At 45.4% G+C, this 22,202-nt stretch overlaps 1 protein-coding gene across 1 annotated transcript in view; it reads left to right on the forward strand.

Annotated features, from left to right (window-relative positions):
• The window catches only part of col23a1a (collagen type XXIII alpha 1 chain a), an 81,407-nt gene extending 59,644 nt beyond the window's left edge, over positions 1–21,763 (forward strand). Inside the window, exons 4-32 of the mRNA XM_057043373.1 lie at positions 1,069–1,076; positions 1,798–1,824; positions 6,238–6,264; positions 6,336–6,362; positions 7,831–7,857; positions 8,425–8,451; positions 11,421–11,495; positions 12,507–12,623; positions 14,428–14,454; positions 14,642–14,668; positions 14,775–14,828; positions 14,907–14,966; positions 15,047–15,091; positions 15,170–15,238; positions 15,393–15,416; positions 16,994–17,047; positions 17,121–17,165; positions 17,242–17,322; positions 17,412–17,465; positions 17,600–17,674; positions 17,758–17,784; positions 17,861–17,920; positions 17,999–18,070; positions 18,150–18,176; positions 18,254–18,307; positions 18,393–18,479; positions 18,611–18,700; positions 19,077–19,115; positions 19,339–21,763. Coding sequence (XP_056899353.1) covers positions 1,069–1,076; positions 1,798–1,824; positions 6,238–6,264; positions 6,336–6,362; positions 7,831–7,857; positions 8,425–8,451; positions 11,421–11,495; positions 12,507–12,623; positions 14,428–14,454; positions 14,642–14,668; positions 14,775–14,828; positions 14,907–14,966; positions 15,047–15,091; positions 15,170–15,238; positions 15,393–15,416; positions 16,994–17,047; positions 17,121–17,165; positions 17,242–17,322; positions 17,412–17,465; positions 17,600–17,674; positions 17,758–17,784; positions 17,861–17,920; positions 17,999–18,070; positions 18,150–18,176; positions 18,254–18,307; positions 18,393–18,479; positions 18,611–18,700; positions 19,077–19,115; positions 19,339–19,341 — 1,409 coding nt within the window. The 3' untranslated portion in view covers positions 19,342–21,763. The remainder of the gene's footprint in view (positions 1–1,068; positions 1,077–1,797; positions 1,825–6,237; positions 6,265–6,335; positions 6,363–7,830; positions 7,858–8,424; positions 8,452–11,420; positions 11,496–12,506; positions 12,624–14,427; positions 14,455–14,641; positions 14,669–14,774; positions 14,829–14,906; positions 14,967–15,046; positions 15,092–15,169; positions 15,239–15,392; positions 15,417–16,993; positions 17,048–17,120; positions 17,166–17,241; positions 17,323–17,411; positions 17,466–17,599; positions 17,675–17,757; positions 17,785–17,860; positions 17,921–17,998; positions 18,071–18,149; positions 18,177–18,253; positions 18,308–18,392; positions 18,480–18,610; positions 18,701–19,076; positions 19,116–19,338) is intronic.
• The last annotated feature ends 439 nt before the right edge of the window (positions 21,764–22,202 follow it).

Here is a 22,202-nt window from a genome sequence, read left to right on the forward strand (position 1 = left end):
TGTTTCCAGTTCACTGGCTCTCTGACCAATGTGTAGTTGTTTACTCGACTGTCTGGAGCAGGAGGTCTTTGTCCTGACGTCTAGACACACCTTCACCGACTAACTTGGTCTTCATGCCTCATAAACCCTGAAACCCCCTTTTTTCATCTTCCCCCGGCACCTTATTACCCCCAAACGCCTTCATTTTTCATCCCTCTTTAAACCACTTGTCTCTCAAAAACGCTCTTTCCCTTTTAACAAATGCTCACATGAAGTCTATAACATTAGCAGGACATTTTGTGTGTTTAAATAGTAACAAAACACCACAAATATCCCGCTTTTCCCCAGAGGGAGTCTGTTTTCAATCTGGAGTTGCATGTGGATGTTTAGCGCTGCATCCACGTTGAAGCGCTCTGGTTCCAGAGCTGCCGTGGAGGAGCGGCTCGGGAGCGTGCCACAGCCTTTTTACTGTGTTAACAACCTCATATTAGCATCAGGAATGGGTTTAAATCCATATCAGACACATTTAAGCAATCAGACAAATAAAAGCATGGTTTATTAGAACCCGTAGCCTTAAAAAAATAATAAAAATAAGAATACTCTATTAAAACAAGACCAGGGAGACTGGAAATCTTTTGATCATTGCAGTTGTTTTTGTTCAAATTTGAGGATGAAATGTAAAGCACATCTTTGTCTGCGTTCTTTCCCCCAACATCTGAACATTTTGTTCAGATCTGAGCCATTGCCTTGCAGAAATACCAAATTTTCCCCATTTGAATGAAGATTTAACTGCACATTTCCCTCCATCGCACGTGCCCTTATTTTCTGAAGGCACCGAGACCTTACAGGATTTTTATATCTAAATGCAAATCATGCACAATTACCCACAAGACCTCACAGCAGCTATTTTGGGGCTTAATTACAGCCATCATCCAATAAACTCCATTGCATGTGTGTTTTCTTTACCCACTTTTTAAACCGATGGCTATAGAAAGCAGACTTTACTGTTAGCCACGCTCGCTGTGCTTCAATGCTAATGCAGATGTTTACAGTCGTTTCTAACATCTGATCTCTGTCTTTCTGTTGCAGGGCCTCCTGTAAGTATGAGTTCATCTCCAGGTAGTGTTGAACCACCTCACGCAATGTTATCGGACCCCTGTCAAACCAGATTTGGGGATTAATTCACATACTTCACTCATTCGCACATGTTTACCTTTAAGGACTTAAGGTAATCACAGATGATGATGATGATGATGATGATGACGATGATGATGGGGGTGAGCGTGTGGACAGTTTCAGACCTTTTCATGTTTTAGCCACCCCTCACACCTCGGATCTCAATCCAATCCTGTCTGTAGATTGATGAGACAATATTTTAGCTTTTTGTTTGAGCGTCACGCTGCGACCTCTCAAGCAGCATGTGAATAAAAGCGAAAGGGTCTGAAAACTGCTCCTGCCGCCTCACACTAACAGCAGATAGATGACACATGTACTAACTGGACCATCACGGCCTCCCGATTGTTTCCTTGCTCTCTTTGATTCTCAAATGTTTTGAACATGCAAATCAGATGTGCAGAAGGGCAAATGACTCCCAGAATGCATGAAACCAAGGTGATGCAGCAGCCAGTAAAGCTGCAGAGGAGGCCTGTTCATCACCTGCTGCTGCTCCAACACCTGCAGCAACAGAGTCTTAGAGTCCTATTTGTCTTCCTTAGAGTAAAGATCGCACGTTAGCTCAAACCTTAGTATATCCTGTGATACACGTAGCTGTTCTAACCTGTCTAAAGGCTTCATACTTAAATTTCTAACCCTCACCAGGGCAAATCTGGACGGGATGGATACCCGGTAATTGTGATTTGTTATTTATCCTCTCTTCAGTCGAATGAATCACTTTGCTCTATTTCCCCCCACTGTGTTTCCCTTTCTGCTCCAATTCTCAACTGTCTCATTGCCTCATCATAGAACCCTCTATTTTTACCCCTTTCTTGTGGTTTGTATCCTGCCCCGTGACAGAAGGAACACACATGCACACACACACACACGTGGGGGGGGTGGGAAGATGACATCATTTTGGCTTTTTCACAGCCAGAATGACTAAGATTTGAACCACAGGGGTAACAACAAAACAATAAAACACTAAATGATGTATTTAGAAGGAAAAATCGCCACTTTTGTTTGAATGTATGGAACTCTGGCGCCAGCCAATCCTGGAGATGCTCAGTTCTTGTGATACAGCGGCCTCTTGTGGCCTCTCGGGAACCAACGTTCTCAGACATTTGGCTGGTGAAGCATCAGTCTGTGCAGGACGCATGTGAGAGTAAACATGCCTTGCCCCCCCCCCCCCCCCCCCCCCCCCGTCTGTTTTTTTGGTGGAGCTCATTGCCCATGGGGCTTCGCTCCGTCGTATTCCCAGCCTGCCTGGCACGGCGCGGCCTTTCTGACGGGAAATGCCTGCTGCTGTTAATTGCACACAGGTGGTTCGGGGGCTCGGAGAAGCGTGTGCACAGTTGTGTTTGTTTGCCTGTGACTCTATTCATCTTTGTCACTCTGTTCATTATAAGGTTGTGGCACATTGGAGTGTCTTTAAATGTAAAACATCTGCGTAATGAGACTCCTCTTTAAGGCTGCATAAGCTGGGTAATCCTGCTCAGCCTTTCCTAAGAGCTGTAGAGCTCTTAAACCGCACACATGTAATAAAACCGATGATGCTCTGTTGGGCAACATCAGGCAGTCGTCTCGTGTGATGAACTCATGCAGGTACGATTGGCCTCGTTAATTGTGCGAATGGAGTTACAGACGGGGGAAATGGAGATGAATAATCCAGGCAATTAACATGGACATCTGATTATTTCATCCGACACCAGAGATGATCGGGTTTCAAACGGTAGAGCTCAAAAAGGAACATTCCTCTTTGTTTGTGTCCATATGTGCACATGTGTGAAGTCCGTCCAAGCACCAGTGTTTATGGACAGTTCGCTAACAAAGGCCAGAGCTGTGGATGTTGTCAGAAGACGTACGCATGTGCGAGTGTGCACGTGTGGGTCAGTGTAAGACACAGTGTCGCTGATACAATGACTGTGTGCTACACCTTTAAATAAGACAAAAAAAAGTGCACTCAAAGCTTAATTTGGACGCTGATTTGATGCATTTGCTGCCTATGCTTCTGCGGTGTGGAAAATCTGTCTCCCCCTGCTGGTAAAGGCTTGAATTTCACTGATATGATGTCGGGCGCGCTGCAAAACGCTGGCAGTTGTAGCCTGTTAGTAAATTTGCAGCAGAAAATGACTCAGCATTAGAACATAGGGTGAAAGTTGCAGCCAGTTTTAGTTCGAGCGCTCTGAACTACAGCAGGATCCGAGTGTGTGAGCTCCTTTGACAGGCGTTTGTGTGTAAGGGATGTTCAGGGCGACGGAGCTTGTCTTCAGTCCCAGATACTGTGTGTTTTCAGCGTGAGCGTGCACGTGTTGTGCTTCATTCAGGTGGTTTATGCATCATCAGGCTGGACCTCACGCCTTCCATCGAAGCATCACTAAAAGATAAACAGTGTTGATGACATGAAGTGTGTGGGCATCCCATGCACAGCGTGTGTGTGCGCGCCTGTGCACACACACATCTGCGTGTGTGTGTTTCTCCAAATGTAACTTCCATCACTTCTTCCTCTCATAAATCACACTTGGTGGGTTTGAGTTTCAGGAACGAGCCTTCACACTGTCAAACAATCAAACCATGCTGAAAAGTGTACACACACACACACACACACACACACACACACACACAAACGTTGATTATTCATGTGTGCAGTCACCGGTGTGACTGGTCACTAGTGTGTTTACACAAGCGTGCCAGTGTGTGACAGGCTGCTGACCTTGCTCAGCATAAACAGGCCAGGGACTCCATTGTTCAGGCTTCCAGGCCTCCGAGCCCAGATTAAAGCCAGACTGTCACCCACCGACACGTCGCTGGTTTTCCAACTCACACACACACACACACACCACTCTCGTACACTCTGGATTCACATTAATGAAGAGCATCACACACTCAGTCTCGTTGAAGACTTCTGTCCCCATGGCGATAGAACCCCATCAGAGAGGAAGAGTTTCCTTCCATCTCCTCACCACATAATTAGGCAACATCTGATTCTGCACACACAAGGATTTCTGCACCGCATCCCCAACAATTACACCCAACTAGATAACTTTAATTGCCCGTCTGCACCACAGGGAGAACAGTAAAGTCAGCAGAGACACCTCCCTGACCTGCTTCACTCAGACGTACGCAACACGTGCGTGCGCATGCTGTGTACACGCGTGCGCGGAGACACAGATCCACGGATTTTCCACGGACGTGTTGAAAAGTGCTCTAATGGCCCGGAATGCTGCGGAGGATTTTGCCGAGTAATGACAAGAACAACACGCACGACGAAGCATTTACTTTTTTTTTAAAGCGATATTTTATCCCCCCACATGTTCACGAGATGTTTTGGTTGTGATCCAGGGCCCGTTTTCCCATTTCTACTCACTGTTCTTCCCCCCCGTCTGTAGTTTGATCCGGTGCTAACACAGAAACTGGAGCCAGTTTACATCTTGGTGTCATTTTTATTTAAGGAACTTCTTCAAGGATTGAGCGGCAACCTGACTCTGGACTTTATGTTTTAAGCATGGCTTCTACTCAAAGTATCAGACATAAAGTGACTTCCTGCAGCTTCTGCGCTGGTGAATTACACTCTTACAGTGGAAGGTCATCAAGGTCACAGGCGCTTCTCTGTTTGAAGTGTCAACTGGCTGCTCAGAGATACGGAGAATTTATGGCTGATGATAAAGCCTCTCTTTTACACAGTGAGCGTAGGTGTATTCCAGTCCACCATGTGCCTCGTTAGCATCCATAAATCAGATGAAGCTTCAGTCCAGGCAGCAGCTGATTGACCTCACCATCAACTTCTATCACAGACTCTGATAAATGCTACCAGATGGAGAAATATCACTGCACACACACACACACGCACACGGATGGTATTGGCCACTGCAGTAATCTGGAGATGTGAGTGCAGATTACAGAGAACTCCCTGACATTTTGTAGACATGTTGAAGTACTCACAGTTCCACACGTGACAGGATAAAAGCAGCACGCCGCCTTTAAAAGCGTGGTTAAAACACGGGTTGGCCTGCGCTATGTCTGACGTAGCATCTCCAGACACCTTCACGGTGAAGTTATCGATTCATCTTCCCCCATTTTGCCAGAAACAAACATGATTGGGGGTCTCAGAGGAGGATCTGGTTTTCCAACACAGGCTAATCGCCTTCTCAAGAGTTTCTAGTCATGTGACCACTGTCCTCCCGTAGGCCAGGCGGTACAGTAGTCTGTCACCACGGGACCTCTGACTGGAGCCGTGTGGCTGTTTAAGCAGTAGGATAAGAGAAAAGTCCAGTTTACTGTGCCGTTCAAAGCCTGACAAGATGATTGTCGATGATGGTTTCCAGTCCGGAGGTGCTGCAGTGAAGGAGGGAGCGGCCCGTGACTCAAGAGACCCAGGAAAAACTGTTGGCTTAACATTGTTAGGAAGAAGGTCAACATTCACTCCGGCACATACGTCACTGCAAAGCTGGCTCCCTAAGACAACAGGTCTTTTTTTCGTGTTTAAGTGGAGATCTAAAGGTTTGTGGCTTTGAACTGAGTGTGGTTTTACGGAGGGGTTCAGCGACTGCTGGACTGTTTTTATGGAGGTAAACAGAGCGCACATCATCTGCTCCGTCTGCACTTGAAAGAGGTTGGATGGGATTTCTGCTCTGCTGGCTGGACTGTCGTAGGAAACCCAACATCCAATTTAATTCTCACCGTTAGAGGCCACAATCAATAAAACTGTCTGAAATATCATAAGTGCCTCTGTGTAGAGTGTAGCGGGGCAGGATATTTACACTTTAAACTGTTTTTTCCTGACTTTGGCCTTCCATTACAGCCGCTACGCCTCATCTTAGTTTGTCCAGCATGTTTGTCTTGTCAGATTAACTTCACTCTTTTCTCCAAAGCTTTTTCTCACTGTTATTCTGAGGATTTATTAGTAGGCAGTAGATAAAACTGTTCACACAGAGCCAAGAATTGTAGCTGAACACGGCACCCATGCTAGTAAAGCTAAAGCTAATAGAACTTGGACAGCGAAAGCAGAAAAACACGTGTAATTTTCCAAACATCATTTACTAAGTTTGTGGCAGCTTTCGTGTTTGTCATGTTTAATGTAATAATTGGATCTGCCTTCTTCTCCAGGGTCCACTTGGATTGGATGGGAAACCAGTGAGTGTTAGCATGATGTTCAGGGATGTTCAGTGTTTCTGTTTGATTCTAACAGTGTTCTCTCTTCTCAGGGTTCACCGGGTCCCAAAGGCAGCCAGGTACGTCCTCACAGATTTTAATATATTCCACTCATCAATACCAACTTTGTTCTCGTGTTTGGTACGTTGCCAAACTTTGAATATATTCATGTTCCCAGAAGTAGTTTAGCAGTCCGTATCGATTCAGGATGCGAGTGGTCCCAGCACCCACAGAAACAGGGGAAATCACCCTACACCCCAGGGTCTCATCCATCACCTCTCCCCAGAACCCCCCCTCAGCAGTCCAGACACAACAAAGCCTGAGAGAAGTCCTGACCCCCACAGAGAGTCTTTAAAAACTCATTATAATTGCATACCTCCATTTCCTTTTCTTTCCCCTTCTTCTGTGGTCTGTCCAGCAGGCCGCTGAAAAATCACCTCTTCTTTATTTAATCAAAGCTGTTTGAGTTCCTCCAAGCACCATTAGGATCCACCCCACCTACCACTGCAACACGAGTAGCGTTAGTGGCTGGTCAGTACAGGTGTTCCTCAGCTCCCAGAACGGAGATTTGTTCAAATATCAAAATTAAAGGTGCCCCAAAAACAAGAATCTGGACCATAACAACAGGAATGGTTCTATCCCATAAGAAGCCAAAACCATGGGGCCAAATGTACCATGAACCAATGGACCACAGTCCTTTTTACCAAAGATCTGTGTTGTTTTATTTATATACATGTATATATATATATGTATATGTGTGTGTGTATATATATACACACACACACACACACATGTTACAGTTGTGTTAAATGTATTCCTCCTTTGAGAAATAACAAGCTTTTATTCGACAAATACAGTCACAACTGTTCTAAAACAAAAAGATTTATATAGTTTAGGAGATTAAAAAAGAACAAAAAATAGGTTGAATCTGACTAAATAATATTTCTCTATTTTTTATACCCACGATGGGGGCAGAGAAAAAATAAACAACGGTTCCTAACAGGAAAAAGCTGCTGTCTGCAGGAAAAGGCCTGAAGACGTGAGGAGGGCAGGAAGACATTATGGAGGGATGATTGGACGTCAGCTTTGACAGCGGCACTTAATAAAAAGAATGGGGGGGGGGGGTAATAAAGCTCAGGGTGAGTGAAAACAACAGATAATAGAGACACAGATGATTTATGCTGAGCGAGCTGATGTTTCCTCTGCTGACGAGACAGTGGCTCAGATTTGGTGGTCTCTGCTCCTCACACCGGGGTTCATGGGTGGGGTGGGGGGGTAATCTCAGCTGTAGAGCCGTGGACTTTCAGCGTCTCCAGTCAGCATGTTCAGAGCTTCCCTGAGAGGAAGCCTGGGTGAGGAGCAGAGGAACCTCTGAGGAGGGGTCCTGCTGCCAGCTCACATTATCGCTGTGGATCTGCCTCCAGCCACAAGCGAGCGGCCATGTAGCCGCCTGGATGCCGCTATCACAACGCTGCCGGACCATTTGCAACCCTGCTCCCTGATGTATGCTAGTTATATAACAGCTGACGGGTCTCTTCTCTCCTACAGGGACCATCTGGACCCAAGGGAGAAAAGGTATGCTCCAGATCTCATCACTGTCAGACAATACCCTGCTGAGAGGCATTTGTTTAAGGGCCCATAATATTAAAGCAAGTAAACAGAGGCACGCGGGCGCTCTCTTCTTCTCTTTCTTCTCCGAGCATCAATCACATGGGTAATAGATTACATGTATTTGTGTAGACTCTCACACGTCTCAGCGAATCCATACATCAAGGCAGGTTTACAGAGCTTCCAGAGGGTTGGATGATAGCCAGATGTTTTCCCTCTGCGTGAGCCTCTGCCCAACCTGTGATGCTAGAGACCGTGGGGGTGCGCAGAGGGGGCCACACCACGTGGATGTTTAAACGTTAGCTTTCCTTATATAACTGCAAACAGAAGAATCCTATGAGAGCAGAAAATGGCGTCCGTCAGGGCAGGAATGATGATTGGCTTTAATCGCGGTTCTTTGACAGTGCTGAGAAGGTCCAAATGAAGGTCGTCCAACAGCAGCTTCCTCCTTCGTGCAGTTTATATTTGCTGCCCGTCTCTCGTGAATGTCGCAGCCAGAGTCGCCACTTACGACTGTTGTTTTCCTGTTTGCAGGGTGACCAAGGAGACCAAGGGCCCAGGGTAAGTAGCGCTCGCTGAGGTGACCGGTGGCGCCGGCTAGAGACGGACAAGCATCCTTTTAACATGTGTTTTGGGGCTTTAAATGTTTCCATTTAAAGGCGTCACAGCAGCAGTTTGAGATTTCATCCCGGCGGCTGTGACCCGACTCTGACGTCCACTTCCTTCTGCTTCTGTAACAGCTGTAAAACTGCAGTCATGTTTTTTGCTTCTTCTTTTTTTGCGCAACCAAAGTTGGGAATACGTTTAATGGCGGCTGCCAAACCCACTGTCAACACCCTGGCAAGTCTTGATAAAAGCAAAGATATTAAAGAACGTGCGGACACACTTAAACCTCAGCGTCAGACCCCGGCGGGCGGCGTGCCGGCGCTGCCTTCGCCTCCAACACACCAGTGTTTGACCTCGCGGCTGCATTTGGTCCACGTCGTCCTTTCATGTGTTATTATATCACCCGCCACAGTGGGATCTATATTCATCCATCTGTAATTACCTCCTTTTATATTCGCTGTGGTTTGGAAATAACCCCCTGCGTGTTACGCGGCTGACAGTTTGGTTTCTTGAATCCGAAGACATTTTGTGCCTCGACGACCGAGTTAATTTCTGATTCGTTTCAGGGGCGAAACCCCCAAACAGACCTGTCATTAAAGGGTCCAGTGTGTGGGATTTAGTGGCATCTGGGCTGTGTTTTGCACATTTTCACCAACTGTTGCTCAAACACACAAAAAGAGAGACTGATTGGTCCATTGTGGACCATCGTAGCGTCCCACCATCGTCACCGCGCAGGTCACACAGATTGTAAAGAGGTCATACACATACATCCAGGATTATTCCTAAAATCAATAAGTCACACAGCTTCGGTTTCCTTTTAAAGTTAACTGCTGCCTAGTGGACACAGGCTGGAGCCGACAGTAGCTGCTAGCTTATGTGCCTGCAACAGTAGATGTTAAGGTAATCATAGATAATTGAGTATCTGCGGAGCTCGAATCACCTTTTATCTGACAGAAATGATGGTTGCTTATATGATACAGTTGATGAGAAAAACGGTTGAAGCCCATTTAAGTTCTTGTTTGGGTTGGAAACATGACGGCGTCTGTCCGCTCACCAAAGCCTGACAAGCAGGATTCTCCACATGTGACGGACCTGGTCTGTGTCTGACAAAAACTGGAGCCAGCGCTCTGCTGGCACTCGCCTCGTGAGAACTCCAACGATAAATCTGGCTTTTTCAGACGTTATTATTCTTCTACAAATCTTAACCCAACCAGCTCAACACATGAAATGTTCACAATAATCATGAAAAATTGCTGTTTCTCCCCTAAGCTGATGGCTGGAGCTGCCAGGATCGGCCTCAGAACGTGTAAACTATTGGAACGAGGTTGAATACCAATAGTTTTATAGCGAAGCACAAACGAGGTGTAAATTTGACAGCGCTGCACAGCAGAACAGTATTTATGATGTGGTTCAGAAACACAGAGAATTCCTGATTCCCATTGAGGCGTGCACCGTTTCACTTCCCGGCCCGGCCTGTCAGGTTTTTGGGGTAACAGTTTGTGCAAACAGCAGATCTTCTTGGCCTTCTGTATCGCATTTTCCGAATGGTAAATATTGTACTTGGACGGGGCTTCTGGAAGTTGGATGTTCTTGCATAAATCTGCAGCTTTAACCCCCCCAGAGACACAGTTCTGGTTCAGACCAAACTCTGGTGCTGTTTAAGTCCGGTATTTGTGGGTAAGGGTTGGCACTGGTGTTTTTTATTAACACCGAAGCTCGAAGGTCGTTTTCATTATGGTATGCTACATTAGCTGATCCATCACCTGCTTCACGTATTAACGTACTGCGCCTCCATTCAACTGTGCTCTCTGCCAGAGCAGAAGGAGATACAGGAAGCTGCAATAAATCTCTGTTAACCTGTGACTTCCTGTCAATCCATCAGATTAAGGGTGTTTGTCAGGCTGAGTCCAGCGCCAGAACATAACCCATAACATAAAAGGTCACCTAGCACTTTTCCTCCAATGCAACTTTATTGTAAAGCTTTAAATCTTGATACAAAGAAAAGAAAAACACGGTACAAATTTCATCCCCGGCCAACTTTTCTTCCCCTAAAACACAAATATGCTTCTCCGCCGGTGGACTGTTTCTCCTCAGACCAGCCTCAGGTCTTGTGAGACGTACAGAGGAAACCCTCCTGTGAAAAGCCTGTTCACTTTACACGGATTTAACAAACACGTGAATTATCAGGCCCCGTGGAAGGAGAACCTAAGTAGGTGAATGTGACGGTGGTGATAGAGGAGTATTTTGGCAAAGGGAGGAGCAGCAGGGCTCTGTGGTGGTGGAGAGACCTCAGCTGAAACGCTCTCACCACAGTTTGTTAACAGAAACCTCGTGGTCAGGATACAGTCGCTCTTTCTTTCCCTGCCGACTGTCCCGCTGCTGCTCTCCTCCATCCTTGGAACATGATTTTGGAGAGGACCACTGAAACCTCTGGCAGCAGACGCATCTGGGACGAGCAGCCACCTCAACTTGGTTTGGTTGCAAGAGAACAAAGAGTTTCCTCTACTGACTGTTAATGAGGCAGCAGCCGGCCTCACTGAAGCTCACGTCCTCCTGTTTGCAGACGATGTGCTCCTGTTTGTTTCTCACCTCTTTCCATATATCACTTCCTCTCTTCAGGGACCTCCTAACTACAGCACCTACGCAGGTCTGCACAGTAATCAGATTCTCACAGTCAAGGTTTGTGCCTCCCAGCAGACTCCTTATTTCGCCGCGCTTCCTCTCTGGCTGTCGAGAAGCAAAACACTCGCTTACAGTCTCAGACGCTGCCAAAATCTGTTCTTTTCCGCAGTTCTTTCCTTCTTTGTGGACCGTCCTGGCTATTTCCTTTACTCCTCTCCATCCTCGGCCATAAACTGTCCTCTGTCACTTTTCATCTTCACTCTTTTCTGCTGTTTTTCTGCTTCTGTTCTGTTGCGGCTCAGATGGTCTTCCCCCGATACGACCACGGCTTTCTCTCTGGAGAGCAGTCCAACACCTTTCAGAGACGCTTTTTAAAGGTAGACCTTCAGTGCATGCACGTGTGCACCTTCCCCTGTTAACAAGCTTTTCTCATTGATGCTTGACTAATTACAGCACCTTTTTTCTTGTGATTGATCATTTGATGACTGTGATAATCAGGTTTGATCATATTATTCCTACTTACAGAAATGTAGAAAAATAACTATTTTCTGAGAATCATGCACCATGTTTTATTACAAGTGTAATAAAAACTCTTTGGTGGCAACCATTTAGTGCAGACCTCGGCCTATCAGACATAATAATTAACAAGAAATATGGTTCTAGTTTGTATTTAGAGGCTTTGAAAATACCATTTTGGCTAAATTGCTTCCCGTTCCCAGTCGCTTCCACAACAAAGCAAACCATAATGTCACCACACGTCCAGAGAGCGATGCGAGGTTAGAAGAGATGGCACTAGATCACCAATAGTGAGACGCGCAGGACATTAATGGGCTCGGCTCTGTGTAGACAGATGGGTCTAATCAGATGTACTGTTCAGTTTTGGGGCGACAAACAAGCAGAAGAGAAAAGTGTAACTGATCATTTCTCTCTCTGAATTAGCGAGCTCATCTGTGACAGTGTCTTTATTTTTTGTTTGTAGATCCTCCTGGATCACAAGAGTCAAGCTAAAGACAAGCTAAAATCATGGAGTTTCATTAAATATTAGATTTTTTTAGGCAAGGCAGTAGGCAGCAGCTCACAAACACCTCTCTGGCTCCTCTGGGTCAGGCCCAGGCCTCCTCCTCATTTTTAAGTACCCGCTATAAAGAGGAAGGTGAAATGGCATCGTTGAGTTGCCTGTAAGCCACACTTAACACCAACAAAAGCATCAATTTGTGAATTTTATAGCGTGCAGACATCTCGGGTTATTCTCCCCCCATCATGACTGTGGCGTTTATTTCCTAAACGTTGCTCAGGCACAAAAAGTCCTGGTTACTTTTGGAGAACGTGTCAGTTTGGCCTCGTCTCCTGCCTCTGTGTTTGATTGTTGCTCGTTTTAATCTGCTCAGGGTGACCAAGGCCAAGCTGGACCTGCTGGTCCTCCTGGCCCCCCAGGTCCCCCTGGTCCACGAGGCCCCCCTGGAAACACAGGAAAAGACGGACCCCGCGGCCCCGCTGGAGAACCAGTAAGTTTTGTCTTTGTAATGACGTGTTTTCATTCAGTTGTCACTGTAACCAACCGATCCTTTAGGTGAGACCCGTTCAAGCCACCATCGTTGTTAGCTAACATAGTCATTAGCGCAGCTTAATCTCTTAATTTCCATCCTGGCCTTTGCTGTCTGTGTTTACCTGCCAGAGTTCAGAGCCAGGAGGGGGGCGCACGTTCCCAGCTGTGCGTTTCTATTTGCACTGAAGGTGGGGAAGGAATTATGCAGTAAATTACAATGAGCCCACATTTCTGTCCTGGGTTTGCTCCAGAGCTGTGATTTATCTGTACCGTAGCAGCACCCAGAATACCAGCTCTAATCCTGGCTTCATCTGGTTTGTGTAAGGCGGTGGCCACACAATTTCTCCAGCGCGCCCCCGTTCTCCCACCCTCCTACGATGTCGCCATTGAAACAAATATGGCGCTGCGGCCACCCCGTGGGCATTTCACTGACCCCGCCAGACAATGGTGCTCTGCGTTTACGCAGCGGTTTCTCAAAGCTGCGGTAACGTGATGGAAGAGAAGGTCGTGAAAGGTCACTTTTGGTTATCGGAGGATGCTTTGTTTGCGGTACAGGCCAGAAAGATTCCTCTGGATCGAGTGTGGGTTGAGACCTGAGAGCCTTTACGAGAGCGGTGGAGAGAGGAGAGACCACAAGTTGATTAAAAAAAAAAACGGCCAAAGAAGGCTGAGATGTGCTGGGAGCCATGTTGAGTGCAGATGCCAGAGTGGGCAGAAGAGAGAAGAAAGTGAACAGATCTAGATCGTCCCGCAGTCTCCTTGGCTGCATTTCTTTGGGAATCGATCTTGGGTGTGTTACGGAAAGGTTTCCAAGGACGTTCGTGATGGCGCACAACCGAAAACGCTTCTGACGTCGGAGGGGTTTGTCCACGCTTCGCTGCCGTCAGGTTAAAAGAAGCGTTAGAAACTGCTTCTCAATGCTCATTTGCTTCCTGCTGCTGCAGTGGAGGAGGGCAGATCAAAAGAAGTGGGGGGTAAAAAGAGGTTAAAAGGCTGCTGGAGCAACGGAGGGCGGAAATAAAAGAGGAACATACAGCAGCGGAGACGATCCGGGTGATGGGCTGTGTGTGCCGGCTGAGAACAGCTGGGAAACATCTACTAATGACAGCACGGAAGGTTAATAACCCCCAATTTATGCCCTGAATTTATTGCCGAGCACTGAGCGATCCAGTAAACAAGAATACTTGACAGAAGTGTGTGTTAGAGAAACCGAGAGACTCCACATAAGACCAGAAACCGTTGCCTCCGATGACTTCATAACAGATGAGGACGTGTGCTCGGAGCAACGATTCATCATCAAGCTGGCCCCCACGAACAGGAAGGAGACGTCTGCTCGCAGAATTAAGGCAAACCATTGACAGACAGATGCTAAAAACAGGATGTCGATTATTGTTGCTGTTTGTGTATCCCAGTCATCTCCAGCCAATTGGAAAAAAAGAGGAAAAACAGATGGGTTTTTTATTCGTCCAATTTTTTTTTATTATTTAGATTTTTTCAAACTTCAAACGCGCCCTGTAAGCTCTTACACATGCCTCCATTGCAATTCAGCAGTGGATGTTATGTGATTTGCCTTTTGTGTGTGATGAATGACGGAATCTGAGCCACAGATGATTAAATTGGTTCAAACGTGCTTATAAGCAGGTTATTACCTGTGGGGTTTGTCTTTGCGTGACGCTGCCACCTAGCGGTTAAAAGGTGCAGCCTATAGCGGAAGAGATGAGCTGCGGTTGTGACAGTACTTTTTTTTCTCCTGTTCTTCTCAGGGGTTTCCGGGTCGAGATGGGATTGAAGTGAGTGCCAAAACACTTTGTCTCCTTTAGATGATGAGATTATCATGAATGAAGCTGTGCGTATATGGTGTTGGTGTATGTTGGTGTTTTATTAGCCCATGGCATGCGGAGTATGCGTGACACAGTCATGAAATTTCATTCATTCATTCATGTATGATTACATTAATCACATATATTCCTCCTTTAGGGGTCACAAGGACTGCCTGGGAAGCCGGTAAGGTTATGAATAGTTCCTTAATATTTGATGAAATCTGTAAATTTATTTATATTAAATAAAAACACCGTTTGTCTTTCACCTTGTGACTGACATAATCTGACAGGGAGAAGATGGCGAGTCTGGCTATCCAGGACCACAGGGTCCACCAGGAGCAAAGGTTGGTTATCTTATCTGTTGTTCTATCAATTTCCGCCTTTTATGCATTGATGTTAAATGTTGGACTCCACTGAAACAGGGTGAGCCGGGTATCGGAGAAAAGGGAGAAAGAGGCCTGGACGGACCGCCGGGGATTAAGGTACATTAATCAGCGATTAGTTTATATTTTGGTAATTATTTATATGCTCTAAAAATGTCAAATGTCTATTAATCACCCAGGGAGACAGAGGAGAAAGAGGAGAGCAAGGACAACAAGGGCCAATGGTACCATCAGGAGAGCAGTGTGCGTTCTCCCTCTAGAGTTCAGGCAACGTCTCATTCACAACCTTCTCGCCGTTTCAGGGTTATCCTGGTGAGAAAGGCTCCTCAGACATCATTGACTTCAATGGGGAACTTCGAGATGCTTTCCGGGTGAGTGAGATTAGAGCGTCAGCCACCGATGTCAGATTTACGGCCCCGTCGTGCTCTGTGCGCCGCCATGCATCCATTAGGGTGTCAGATCATTCAGGCGTGACGGGAAGAAGGATGAATATCAGCTAAACTGATCCACATTTCTTCTCGACAGGCCATCAGCACCATCACTATTTCGGTAATCTGGGGCTTGTGCATGGTCTTAGTGGTGTGGCGTAACACTAACATCTACGCCGGTGCATTCAAACACAAGCATCACCTGAGTTCGTCCCACCTGCCCCCGCCTGCCCACAGCTCTGTATTCACAGCTCCAGACTTTAGAACTCTTAGACGTCACGAAAGAGGCCAGATCTGAATACGTGGGAGACTTGTGGTTCCACGTCTCACAGGGAGAACACTGTTGGAATGCAGTGAGAATGAGTAGAACCCCCCCAAAGTCAGCACACTTTCAGTTTCACATCTCTCACTTCATGCACAGGACCCTTTGATTCTCTGCTGCTACATGCTACTAGCAGATGTCTACCCTGACAGCAGGTTGTGTATTTGATTAAAAAGCCACATGTGTGAGGTCCCCCTGGACCTAATCCCAGCAGCTTGACTTTGGTGCAACAGTGAAAAAGCTGAACTTTATCAAAACCTTCCTGTCAGCACGGAGCGGCTGGCACCAAATCATTTGCAAGGCCTGAACAAGAGTAGCATCCACAGAAAGAGGAGCGCTGATGGACCACCTAGCTTGACTGACTTGAGGGGAATAACGGATTTTAAAATAACCGTACCGTTATTTGACTTTTGAAAAGCCTTCAGTCCTTTAAGTTGCACTCTAATAGATGATTAAAATGTGTTTGAGTTCTTTTGGGCTTTTTCATTGGGAGGGCAAAGAAAGGTTAGATTTGGAAAATAAAAGAGACCAGTGGTGGACCGTAGTGTTCCATTTTTTATGACTTCAAGATGGCTGAGACTTCAGAGGAAGAAGCAACAAGTGTGACATTGTGAAGAGAAAGAAACTTGATTTAAGGAGCTGTGACTCATAAACCAGCTCAGAGGACCACATGGGTCGGAAATAATAGGCGGTTCTTCGTTAGAACGCAGGGTTCACCTAAAATTTCTCAGCACTGTTTTTCTTTCTCCTGCACCAAAACAATTTGCACAATGGAAAAGAATTCCACGTTATTGTCTCGCACAGACCGCATTCAGCATGATCCCCATAAGATTAAACTGTTTCAAGCTGGAAGGGAGTGATTGGAAGAAGTAACAAACTCTGTTTACTGTCAGGCTGCAATTGTGAAATATCAACATTGTTGTATTGTTTTGTGTCGGCCCAGATTAAAACATCGTAGTTGGACTCTGTGAGATCCCTCTTTTTTTACACAGCTCTGATTTAAAATGATCTGTGGGTTACCAATATGGCACATGCCTCCTCGTTGGCATCACTTTTTAAAACTAAAAATAATCTTTAATTGCAGTTAATGAATTGATTTGAAAACAAGACGGCGTTTAAAGCTCAACACTGACACCAAGTGGTCATAAAATGCAAGTGCATCAAATATTTGTAATTCAGCGGTTGCTGTGAATGATTGTTTGTTTGTTTGCTTGTCTGTTTATTCATTTGTTCTTTAATCTTATCCTATATTTGCTCCCAACAAGCATGCACTGTTGAATGCAGAGTCCACACGCTGTGGCCAGACCGCTTTTTATGATTGTAGGTTTCAAAGTTCCATCTCACCCAATTGCATCTCACAAAATCTCCCTCTGCAGGGTCCACCTGGACCACCTGGACTCCCAGGGCCTGTAGGCTACCCAGGAGAAAAGGTTAGAGTGCTGCGTTTGCCTCCAAATGACTGTTTCAATGGAACATTTGTTCACTTCATTTGTTTTCATGCAGGGTGAACTTGGTTTACCTGGGCCGGCAGGAGTTGATGGGGAGAAGGTATCGGTCCTGAACAAGTGAATCACAATCCGATTTAATGTGTGTGATGTGTATTTACCGTATTCTCTGTGTGCAGGGTCCTAAGGGTGATATGGGTGAAAGAGGTCACCCTGGTGAGAGAGGAGAGAAGGGAGAGATGGGGCTGTCTGGGCCCTCTGTAAGTCCTGGTCATTAACAGCAACACGCCTGTCAATGCAACAAATTAAAAGTATAATAAGGAGCTGTTTCATGTTGTCTGTTGGTCAGGGTGTGGATGGACAGAAGGGGGAAAAGGGTGAATGCAGAATCGATGACAACTTGGTTAGTGTCCTTCAAATTTATGCTCTTTTAACTACCTTGAAAGACTATAATATTTGTTAATACACCCACCTTTAAACAGCCATAGTAACTGTATTTAAATTCTGATGGAGGCTGTTGACACACATGCTATTTAGGTCCAGATGATATCCCAGCCAGGTTTGCCTGGTCCACCAGGTCCACCGGGTCTTCCTGGGTCCCCCGGCTCCATGGTGAGTACAGCATCATTATTCTGCTGCTGCTTGTATCTATTCAAGTTGATGCTTCAGTACTGATGGTGCATGATGTATTCCAGGGGTTGCAGGGAATACCCGGCCCCAAGGTAAGAGTGTCAGCCCTGGTACTGATACGGAGGAAAGGACACATTTGTTACTTCATGGGTTTGTGTTCTATTGCAGGGTGAACCTGGATATGGAGTAAAAGGAGATACGGGAGAAACTGGGGCTCCAGGACCACAAGTAAGTGACACTGACTCCTTATAGGAAGAACAGGACCCTCCTGAATGTCACATTGATGCTGAGCTCCTCACTCTGCAGGGATTACAAGGCTTCCAGGGGTCACCAGGGTCTCCAGGGCTCGTGGGTCTTCCTGGTGCAAAGGGAGAGAAGGTACGCATGAGAACCCCTTACCTTTTATTTTTCAGAGTGAGTCATGACATATCTGATATTTGTCCCACTCTGTTCCCAGGGCAGAACAGGAGAGCCTGGACTAGACGTGAGTTTATCACTGACGAGGCCGAACCATGAGGTACGAGTGTAAAAGAACCTGTTCTAACATGTGATCCTGTCCAGGGCTTTCCTGGACTGATGGGGGAGAGAGGGGACAGAGGCGAAAAGGGAGATAAGGTTCGTAAACCCTAGAGGGGAAAAAAATTGTAAAAAATCTTTCAGGTAAATTAAATGTTGGCGTATTTTGGCGGTGTGTGTTCAGGGCGACAGAGGGGCTGTGGGGAAGAGAGGGCTGAAGGGCCATAAGGGAGAGCAGGGTCCTCCTGGCCTGGACCAGCCTTGTCCTGTGGTATGACTCTCACACACACACACACACACACACACACACACACTCAGAGTGGTGGCCACCTGCTCTCTTCCTCTCTTTTCCACATTTTCCTGGCTTTTCTTCCTGACTGTATAACTGGCTCTTGCTGGCAGGGATGTGCTGAAACCAAAGTTGTGTCTGAGGAGGGAGACCTTTCATCCCCTCCACCTTATCCTTCCAGCCCAGAGGCCCCCTGTCCTGTGGTACAGTATCTTTGCGTCCTTTCTCCTTCTGTCACATCGCCATCTGGTGCACTAATACCACTTCTGTCTCTTGACTTTATTTCCATCTGTCACACTCCTCTAACTGTGTGCTGTCATCTATTGTCTTTTATTATGGATGAATAAAATTAATTGGCCCCATTAAACTGGTTCCAGTACACACAGTCATTCACAAATGCACCTCAGCATTTCAGGGCCATTTGAGGTGCAGATGATCTTTTAGTTGATTAAACAAACAGCTTGTGAAAAATAGCACACTGCAAGAAACAGAGGTGTGGGTTTGCAATTTAAAAGAAAGCAGAGGTGTGTGTGGACATTCGAGGGTCTGCTTGTTAATCCTGTGCTGGTTCCTCTGCAGGGTCAGGATGGGCTGCCCATACCAGGCTGCTGGCACAAGGTGAGTGTCTTTAACATCATCGCTCTTCTGGATCACCCTCTCACACTCACATTATTGCTCACTGGTTCTGATTTGTAACAGGGACATTTTGTGAGTATTCTGCAGCGTGTGAACTGGAAATGATCTCTTTAGATTTTCTGGATTTGCTGGTTTTGGTGCTTGTGTGTGGATTGCAGTTTGATGTCCCACTAATCATTGACATTCTGCTCCTCTTTTTTCGTAGTGATGATTAACCAGCAGCATGGAATCTGTACAAATTAATATGGTACATATTGGATTCAAATGCAACAGCTTACTCACTATTTTTCATAGAATATTTTTACGACGTTTTTGCTTTTTTAAAGGATGTCTTTGAATCACCAGCATGAAAACTGTTTTAAGACTGTAAAGTTCCATTGTGGCTTTGATTTTAAAAAGAAGAGAGAGACGTGGACTACTCTGAAGGACAGTCCTGATGTGGGACTGCTTGGATGGACTTGCTGCCTTACTAACATTCCACTCAGTGCCTGACTGTAACCTGGGGACGGTCTCGGATGGATGTTTGGACGGACGGGTGGACGGATCTGTGTGGGTCAGTCTTCTCTTCTGCTGTCTGTTTTCTGAAAGGAGGAAATGACGAGACGGAAGCTCCAACGCAAGCGTCTGTCTCAGCCCTGAAGGCGTGAGAGGCGCCGGCTGCAGAGCCCAACAGAGGGCGGCAGAGTGAGCCGCCTTCGTGCACACTTCATGCACGCAGCCTCTGTCCTGGAAACAGCATAGGAGGGGGGCGACACTGCAGACTGCAACCAAGCGATCTCCACATTGACCCCGCGACTGAGGACGGAGCACAGGAGCTCCATCGGAAGTCCGAGTCATCCGGGAATCACTGACGTCATTGGCACATATGGAAGGATTTACTGCACAGACACAGTGACCATGTCTCTTCTTCAAAATGCCTGAATGATCACTCTTCATCGAGTCTCAGCGTCCTTCAGCGTCATGACAACCCTCCATGACTCGTGGCCCCGTTAAACCCACATATTCATTATTTTCATTTACAGTAAACAGGTTTTATTGGTCTTCCTTTTGAATGAACCACTAAGAAGAGTCAGAACCGTTCTGTGGCTGAATCTTCCTGCAGCGGTGACTTGTGTGATGTTGTAATTTGCTATATTTTTGGGGTTTTTTGTTTGTTACACCTTGCATTCCGGTGCATTACCATGTGTGTAGGATAGAAAGGCGTTCTGAGGCCGGCTCTGAAGGAACCATTTCCAGTATTGTTGAAAACCAGTGTTAACGGCTAAATGGCGGCCAGAAGAATCCCCTCTTCATTTTGAGTGTAACTGATTGTTATTAATCACTATCCTTAAATCACTGATGAAGACATGTTCAATCCTTGTTGCCGGTAACTCCGGACAACAGTTGATTTTGCTGCTGACTTAAATATGTGTTTGTTTAATGATTTATTTGTTTTTTAAGGAGATCATTAGTCATTTGTACTGAAGAACTAACAGACTTAGCTCCACTGTTTAAACAGAATGTAAAGTATATGCAGCCGTTGTTTCTGGTGGGACAGTTCTAGCTTTTATTCAGATAAACATCATAACATTGACTTATAGTTCCGTTATTTTAACGTTTGAGTGTGTGCCCTCTTTCAGTTATCATGAAAACTCGCTCAGTGCGTGTAATATTTTTGTCAAACAGAATTTAAAACCTGTTCAATACATGTATGTACCAGCTTCCAACTCCTGTGTACATATATGAGTTATAAACAGCGCATAAACACTGATCATTCTACATTTGCATACATAACTCTCCAAAGACACACCCTTGTGTCTTTCAGCACTACAGTTTAATCATTTATTTCTCACTGCAAGCCTGCAGGATTTATCAATTTGTTCTGTTCACATGGAATTATGTTGAGAGAGTCGCCCTTTGGATGGCTCAAGTTGTTATTTTAGTGAGAAAACAGAGCATCTGAGCTGCACACTGGCTCATGTTGCAACAGCCCTGACGTCTGAGTCTTAAACAGCAAAACACCTCCCCTCTGCCCTCTTATCGTGAGGATAGTTTGACAGTGTTGACAAGTTCCACTTCTACGAGACGCACGGATGTCCTGACTTTAGAGGAATGTGCTGCAGAAGAACCTTCCCTGCAGCACTGCGAGACATTAGAGACAGCAAGAGTTGATTATGCTGATGTTAAAATCAAACAGCTCTGAATATCACTACGTACATAAATGATGGATGGAAAGTAGAAAGAATGTTTCCACTGTTTCAAAGCACATTTCTTAGTATTAGTTGACTGGAAGCTGATGGTTGTCTGTTTTTAAACTACATTTATTTCTTTTGCAGATTCTATCAGTTTTCATTTTAAGGCTTAATGGCTTAATAAGGAATTTTAGCAAATCATCCATGACAGTATTAGCTTGACTTCGTGAGAATGTTTTTGTTGTTTATATGGTTGTAAAAGAATTAAGCTATTTTTGTAATTGTATGTCTGGACTTTATATTATCTGGTCAACTTACCATGTAAACTCTCTGGTTTGATGTGTTTTTCTTTTGTTCCATTAAACCATAATCGTGTATGTTTGATAACATGCTGTGTGACGTCTGTCTACGATGAGACACAAGCTTTTTACATTAAAAAACATCAACCATGTGACGCCAGCGAATGTGTTCAGGTGTGATCATGTGGTCGTCTCATATAGAATAAACACAATTATAGCTACTGAAACAAATCACTATGGTTTTGTCACAGCTCACCTTTCTTCCAACCATAAATCCAGACCAGAATAAGTTGATCTGTTGCTTGTACACATTAAAAAGCATAGAATGCAGATGTGCAATGTATCATAAGGAATATACAATATAGACTTTTCAATATTAAGTAACAAATCAGAGATTTAAACGATCAAAAATTCTTCTCCAGTCAGCAAATTTTTCATCAAACACTGGCCAGACAATAGACTTTGTGGCTATATAAGTTGGTTACTAATTACAGCCTTGAATACAATACCAAAAATCAGTCTGCTAATTCCCTGTGATCATTTCTTATTTTAAATTATAGCAATTGTTTTTTTTCATGCAAGAAAAAAAGATGCAGTTG

The sequence above is a fragment of the Takifugu flavidus genome, chromosome 9, assembly GCF_003711565.1.
Source record: "Takifugu flavidus isolate HTHZ2018 chromosome 9, ASM371156v2, whole genome shotgun sequence".
NCBI lineage: Eukaryota > Metazoa > Chordata > Actinopteri > Tetraodontiformes > Tetraodontidae > Takifugu > Takifugu flavidus.